General features: G+C 35.2%; 1 protein-coding gene across 2 annotated transcripts; it reads left to right on the plus strand.

Annotated features, from left to right (window-relative positions):
• The first annotated feature begins 222 nt into the window (after window positions 1-222).
• LOC116173475 (DNA primase large subunit-like) lies at window positions 223-5,000 on the plus strand. Of its 2 annotated transcripts, none has more exons than XM_031490970.1 (4): window positions 223-796; window positions 837-1,176; window positions 4,144-4,360; window positions 4,412-5,000. In XM_031490970.1, the coding sequence occupies exons 1-4, from the start codon at window positions 334-336 to the stop codon at window positions 4,679-4,681; spliced, it is 1,290 nt and encodes a 429-aa protein (XP_031346830.1). In that variant the 5' UTR covers window positions 223-333; the 3' UTR covers window positions 4,682-5,000. The 2 variants fall into 2 exon arrangements, with proteins under 2 accessions (XP_031346830.1, XP_031346831.1); XM_031490971.1 differs by having other exon boundaries at window positions 4,156-4,360.
• Window positions 5,001-7,774: the final 2,774 nt, after the last annotated feature.

Consider the following 7,774-nt stretch of genomic DNA (forward strand, 5'->3'; position numbering starts at 1 on the left):
CAAATTTTTACTCTCATCTTAAACAATACTTTAATACTTATTACTTAATTCTAATTGCAGACATTGACTGGGATAGTTTGTATGTATTGCGACATCTACAAAATGGATTCGTTGACAATATTAATATAATTTACCTGACTTGCACTCTTCTGGTTACGCCACTGCTTATTCAAAACTTTTCTTGTTCGTCTCTCTACGCCACTGATAATTAAACACCTTCGTAGTAAGTTTAACCTAACCTCACTTTTTTATTGTAAATATCCAAAATGTTTTTTTGGTGCCCTAGTCCTGTCCATAATAATTATCCGGGGGCGACGTCGTAGTGAGTTTGTGATGACCTTCTATTTAAAACCCCCGAGAGGCACAATCGAATTTCACATATTAGAAAAATGCGTTGAACAACGACTAAAGTTTTACAAGAACGCCACAAACACGAACGACTATCTCGCCGAATACTTACTCGAAGACTCTGCGCTAGACAGAGCTGGCCATTTCACTTTACGTTTAGCTGCCGTACACAATGAAACCTTTTCGCCTGTCTTTGTGCACTCGGAAGTTCACCTTTTACGATTACGTTTGCGAGCTTATAATGCTGGCAGCACTCACAAATTTTTACGACGACTGTTACGACACTCCAACGAGTTTATGGTGGAGTTGGGAGGCAATGAAGAAATTGCTAGCTTCTTAAATACACTTATTAATGTTGCAATGAAGATGTCTAGTCGAAGTTATCGTGCTCACACATTCGACGCTGAACATTGCTCGAACGACAGGTGTAAATTGTTCGAGCTGCGTGGTACGTATTTTATCGATTGTGGATGTCACACTGTTCTCAGTTCCATTTCAGCACTGTCCCTCGATGATCTCCCGCCGTGAGGTACCATTACATAATGGATATCTTCGCGTGCCTTGTGAGAAGTGGTGCCAGTTAATTTTGGCACTTTATGATCGTTTTCTTTGTGTTGTGCTGAGAGGAATGAGGTTTAGTAGAAGCGTGTTGGCGGCACTTGATGACCACCGTGTTCAGTCAATATTGGGTGCAATACAAAGTGAGGAAAGCTTTGAGGCTACGTTAACTTTTCAACGGTTTGAAGTGGAAAAGAGAAGGTTTCCATTGTGCATGGGAAATTTGCAACACATACTAAGGAAAAATCATAGACTTTCGCATGATGCTAGGTAAGCATAAAATTACTTGAATTTACACCATTTCTTATGGGAGTTCCTACTAAAATCTGCTACCCTTCAAAATGTTTGTAACAAAATGTGCTATGTATGTGTTCGTTTGTGTCCTTCCTAACTTGTTTTATTTGTAGCATTGTTGACCCGCTTGGCACAATGGTACTGAGGTACCGAGGGTATCTGATTCTAATCTAGGTTCTGTTCAGGGTCCTGGGGTAAATTTATTGTGGGTTGGGTTGGTTGGTAAAGCAGGGTTGGTTGAAACCTTGCCCACTGGACCTCGATAAAAAATCGAGAGGGTAAGTAATTACTGTGTGCAATACGTGGGTTGGTAGTATTGCAATGTTTGTGCATAAATTGCACTCACAAAATGGGCACATTGAACAACTATTGCACAAATTGCGGTAATATTGCACTACTATTGTGCACATTGCACTACTAATTCACACATTGTACTATTCTTTCATCGGTATTGTACATTGAAATGATTAGCCCCCAGTTAATTAGCTGCTTACTTCTCTTGTTTAAAATACCAACCCTTAGACCCCTTCACTATAATTTAAATAAAAACAAAATAAAACAATAAAATTATATAAAATACAATGAATTAAAAAATTAATAAAATTTAAAAAATAAAGTAAAAAATAAGTAAAAATAAAATAAAATATAGTAAAATAAAAATAAAATAAAGTTAAAAAAAATATGCAATGAGTGGTGGTATTTTAGACAAGAGAAATAGCTAACTTAAATGGGAGCTAATTGTTGGTCAGAACTCTATATTAAGATGCGACAAAGCATAAAGGCGGCATGGCAGCATTCAGTCTGACTGGGCGTCTTTTGTGCTCGAGAGTCATTTAAACAAACATCGCGACTGCTTAACTGCGATCCTCTCCAATTAATTAGGTAAGTCACCGGGGGCGTTAGCCCCGAGCTGGCACATAACTCTCCTGGACTTCCGACACTTCGGTTGGCGATTGGGGTTGAATGCGTCATTTTTATTAATTTTATTTTTTAAAATTTTTTTTACTATATTTTTGTTTATTTTATTTTATGTTAGACCGGCATTATCTGTGGCAACGCGATTTGCACAAATATGGAGTTAGTGTGCCCATGTTCATTTTGTTTTGATAATAAAAATGGTAGCTCTATTTGTCGGTTTTCATTTTCAAATATCTTATGTGACCAGTGCAATATTTCTGTAAGCGTGTACAAACAAATGAATGCGTGCAAATTCAATAATTTATTAAGGAAAATTGATCACACTCTAAGTAAACTAAAAATTAGACAAAATCCCAAAAAAAACAAAAATTTCAAAAAAATTTAAAAATCATAATACTAAGAAAGATTTAAAACATGGGAGTATTCAAGGTCGAAAATTTGAATATTTATAAATTTTCAGAATAATTTAAAAATAACAGAACATTCATATACAGTAAAACCACTGTAACCTTAGAAAAAGTATGCTTTGCGCAGCTAATATAGAAGGCATGGGAAGGGATTGTACACTCCCAGTAAGAAGTCGTTCGTTTTTAGGCTCAGTGCGCTATTGATTATTGCTCAGAGTGATGTTAAGTTAAATGACTATCGTAGAATTGAGTAATGTGTTATTAACTAGTAAATCGATAACTTTCTTAATTATATTGACATTAATACCGTGAGTAATGTGCAAATACTACTTCTGTTCTGGTTGTGGTTTTCTGTTCCGAATGTACATTATAGCCGAACCTGGTAAGAAATGCCGATCAAGTGCGGACGAATCCGAACATGCATGCGCAAATTTTCTAAGGTTACGATGGTTTTACTGTATATTCTGGAGATTTAGAGAGCTAAAAAAATACGAAAATTAAAAAAGTGTAAAATTGAAAAAAGTTAAAACCTCACCTAAACATTGGAAGAGAAGAGATTTTAAAGTTCCTACATTCAAAACAAAAAACGAAACTTTACTCCTTTTGAAATTTCAGAATAATGAAAAAAATATGAAAAATGACGAAATTCTGAAAATCATAAGTTTGTTAAAGATTAAAAATGAAACAAATTCGGAATAGGAAATGGGAAATTTTTTTTAATACGGTTGTATACATTAAGTCAACACTAACAAATCAAGGAAAATTAAGAAGAAAAGAATTTAGAAGAATTAAAATATTAAAAAGTTTTCCTTAAAGAGGCTCATTAGAAAATTTAAAAAACATCGGAAAAGAGGTCTAGATTAATATTGAAGATTTAGAAAACTATAAAAAATCATGTCCTAGACGGGAACATAAAAATTGAAATCTAGGAGAATTCAGAAACATTTCAAAATTTGAAGTAATTACAAAAACTTAGACTATAGTTAAAAATTAAAATAATTTGAAAAATTAAAAACTCAATAATTCGAAGACGAAGATTCGGAAAATTAAAAAAATAATCAAATTACACGTTTTATCACAAGCTGTCTGCACCTATTTATTGTAGGCATTGAATAAAATAATTTTTTATTCAAAGATGTCTGGAAGATTTCAGGGACACGATCTTAGAATGCAACGTTATCCAAATAATTTCTGCAAGCGTGTACACTGTACAAAAATGTAAAGTAAAGTAAGTAAATTTAGGAAAATAATTTATGTTGCAAATGCCGAATTCAAAATTAAAACAATTGGAAATTAACAAATTCCTAAAATGAATAAAAATTTAAAGGGATTCGAAAATTTATACAACAGAACTTTGAAACTTAGGAAAATTCCGAGGAACATTCAGAATAGTAACGAAAACTTGAAAAATTAAAAAATATGCGCCCACGACAGTTTACTCAATCCTGGGAGAGGCGGCGACGCCAGGCATACGTCAAAGTATCAAATAATAGTTAATAAACTTTAAAGATAAAGAGATTTTACACAAAGAAAGACCTGCAAATTTGAATAGTTTGACATTTTTTTTTACTCTCATTGCCTTTGCCTAGCGAGAATAATTGAGATACTCAAATTTTAGATTTAATTACAGTCTGTTCTTAAAGGACATCGGAATGTCCTTTGAGGATTCGGTGACGTTCTGGAAGAGCGAATACTCGAAGGACGGCAGTAACTGTCAGATGTGCTCTCACAGTTGGCAGCGGGATGAGAAACGGTACGTTTACAGCATTCGCCATTTATATGGACTCGCCGGCTCTAGGAAGAATTACAAGAGTCGATCGTGTGATTACTTTCAAGTTAGTAGAGTAAGGATTGTAATTGTGACATTGTTACCGGTTGCATTTTAGCGAAGTCTCATAAGTGCAACGGAAGAAGCTGTGTGTCCATTTAGACACTTCGACGAGCGGAATTTGAAAATGCTTCTGTCAACGCTACACGGTTTAGAAGCAGATTCGGAGATTACAAAAAGTATTTTATTGGAGCGGGTGAAGAATTCGTCTTCTGCATGTAAACTTTTTATGAAAATTGCTGGAGACGTCAGCAATCAGGTGTTGGATAGTCACGAGATTATTAGTCCAGTGCACTATTTTAATTTATTCCCTCAAGTGAGCAGTTGATGTAACACTGGAAATTGTTTATTTTATTGTAAATCTGAAAATGGCGAAGCGGAATCAAATGTAAGATTCAATGCGGGCACAGCTCGGTTTATATGATCAGAATTGTCACAATTACTGACTAAAATGAAATCACTAATTACTGTTGAAACGGCGGTATTTAATTCCTGTTTAAAGTTGAAATAGTTATTGCTGAAGTAAAATGTTTAAATTTCCCCATCAAATTAACTTGATCTGGGGAGGTAGTCTTTGGTTATAATTTAATATTCGTATCTGTCATTAGAAATTGTTCTAATAAAATGTTGTTTATATTGATGTTTAATCGCAGCTTTTGCCCAATTTAACACCATCAACATGGTAGCAGAGCGTGGTTCCTTCTAAATATTCGTTGGTTCGTCATTGCAAAGAAAGTCTTGACTGTAACGTGGAAATTTGGCTCAAATTGCATTATATTTAAACAAGCTACGCCCACTGCTCAAACTGGATGATCGCTCACTTTGATCCCTATGAGGAGCTTTTTCGGCGTTTGGAAATGTTGAATCGGGAGAAAAGCGTTGGCAGCAGAGAACGGGAAAACACGAGGGAAAACAGGAGGAGTGCACTTTTTTCTAGTAAGGCCTAAATAAAAAGTAAATCCGGCGGTGGCAGTGAAAAACGTAGCAAATATTATGTATATAAAATGTCAAATAAAATGAAACGCTACCGGTGCGGAAGTGCGGGGCGCATCCGGAAAAATTGCAAAAAGGGAAAAGAAGACAAAAAATAGTGGGAGAGCTAGTGAACCATTCGACGAACCTGTTTCCCACAAAACTGGAAAATTTTTAAATGATTTATAGATAGCTATTTTGTTATTTGAAAAAAAATTATAAATACAAATGTTTTAGAAAGCTGATAGATAGTTTCTAATATTTTTGTTTTTTTTAATAGTCCCTAAAATAACGGAGAAAACTGAGTTGCTTCTACAGCTCAGAGGGAATGACTTTCATTCGCATACCCTGTCCTTTTCTCTGAATCGCATCAGTAGCAGGTACACCAAGGAGGGCCAGAGGGTTTGTCCCTTTTATTTTGACTCGAAAAGCAATCATGTTACATTTCAACAAAAAGTATCATTAATTACTAGTCAATATATACATATATATATAGAAATTTATTATATCAATTACACCTTCCCAACATTCTGGGTTGCTGTGAAACAAAGGATACAATACAAACTTGAACATGAAAAAAAAAACAAACAATTTAATTACTTATATAAATGATTTCTTAAAATGTAAATGGAATTTTTTATAGTAGTTATTGCTATTAATTTTAACAATTTTGATGGTAATCCAAAAGTGTGGGAAAATTTTCGAAAAAAGTGGTAATTGTTCCGCGAGCACGAACAAGTAGTCCTATATGATATCAACTTTTTTTAATCCATAGGTAAGATTCTTTGAAGAAGCTCGTTGTTGAACCATAAATCTTTTGTTTTTCTAAATTTACGTTCATTGCTTTGGTGTTCGTCAACTTCGAATCTAACAGTGGGATCGATAATCCAACCGGCATTCTTCTTTTTATCAGTAGCCAATATGTCAACCCTTTTGGTATTGCCCGAATTCGCGGTACAAACTACCTCCTCGTAGACGGTTAAATATTTAGACCGTAAAGCGTCAGCTATCATAGTACGCACAGTATGATGGCAATATATCAAGAACAAATTCAATAAACATTTTACACCTCCACATACAACAAACAGAAATCCGATTACAAATCGTCGTACAAACCAAAAACCAAATTGTAATTGAATTCAAAGTCGCACTTCGGTATGTTAAATGTAAAATGCTACAACGTGGAAAAGTTCCACTCGATACTCCAAATTATACAAACACCCTGTATATTAATCTTAAATAAAGTGTGGGTTACATTTACGGAAAAATTCCACCCTATACCTATATACTCAATTTTAACTACTACCATTGTATTTATAACGAATGCTACAACTTATACAGTGCGCGGCTAAAGTCGCCCCCCCCCTCCACTACTTTTTGAACGTAATATACCGCAACGAAAATTCCGTGGCTTAAATAGGAGATGAAAAAATGTATCGCGGCAAAGTGACCGACGGCGAGATGGTGTAGGTACGGCGACATGGCCACGGTGAAATGGCGACGGCGAAACGTCCCATACCACCGCTATCTTCGTTGTGTCGATTAAAAATTTCCTTCCTCGTCAGCTCGCTCTTGCTTGAAGGAGGGAACCAAGCCATCTCTCTCTTTTACGCGCAACCTTCGTCCTTGAACAGGGTGGCTAACTAAGAATGCGAGGTACTGTATCTGACAATCTATCCATCGTAGAGGCTTGCGGTAAAAAAATTTATTACTAAAACGGGCACGAGCAAAACCTGGAAAATATTTTTAAGTTTCTGAAATAACCTCTAGGGGGCGTAACTGCAATCTGGAATCTAAAAAAGTGATGTTTATGTGAATTCCGCTATATTAACCTAACAAAGAAATGTCCGGTCTTTGAAGTTGACGATAATCTGAACAATTTTTGTTTGACAATTTTTCCTGTATCTCTAAAAATGAAGTGGTGGGGAGTATTCAAAGGTTTCCGTAAAGAACACCCTGTATCTTCGAAACGACTGAGCCGATTTTAACAAACTCGGGTTAATTGAAAAGAGTTATTCTTCAGCTACAAATGTTATACTATTTGAAGTTTTGTTAGTTGCACATATCACCGCTTGAGGGCTTTTTTCGACATTCCGACAGAAATGGTTAATTTTCTCAAAAAAATTAAATGCATCGGTTCGATTTTTTTTCATGAAAAAGTACCTAAATGATGCCTAAACAAGCTCGCGAAAACAGCATCTCGATATCTTTATGTCGAAAAGAGCCCTTAAGCGGCGATATGTGAAACTAACAAAACTTCAAATATTATAATATTTGTAGCCGAAGAATAACTCTTTTCAATTAACCTGAGTTTGTTAAAATCGGCTTAGTCGTTTCGAAGATACAGGGTGTTCTTTACGGAAACCTCTGAATACCCCCCAGGAAAAATTGTCAAACAAAAAAGGTTCAGATTATTGTCGTCTTCAAAGACCGGACATTTTTTTGTTGG

This window comes from Photinus pyralis, unplaced genomic scaffold, assembly GCF_008802855.1.
Source record: "Photinus pyralis isolate 1611_PpyrPB1 unplaced genomic scaffold, Ppyr1.3 Ppyr1.4_LG6, whole genome shotgun sequence".
In the NCBI taxonomy this organism is placed as follows: domain Eukaryota; kingdom Metazoa; phylum Arthropoda; class Insecta; order Coleoptera; family Lampyridae; genus Photinus; species Photinus pyralis.

Bases quoted from the DNA above. Each gene is read 5' to 3' on its own strand.
- LOC116173475 (XM_031490970.1), top strand. From the start codon at position 334: ATGACCTTCTATTTAAAACCCCCGAGAGGCACAATCGAATTTCACATA. The intron at 1,177-4,143 runs GTAAGCATAAAA...CTCAAATTTTAG, and splicing joins AGACTTTCGCATGATGCTAG to ATTTAATTACAGTCTGTTCT. The intron at 4,361-4,411 runs GTTAGTAGAGTA...GTTGCATTTTAG, and splicing joins GATCGTGTGATTACTTTCAA to CGAAGTCTCATAAGTGCAAC.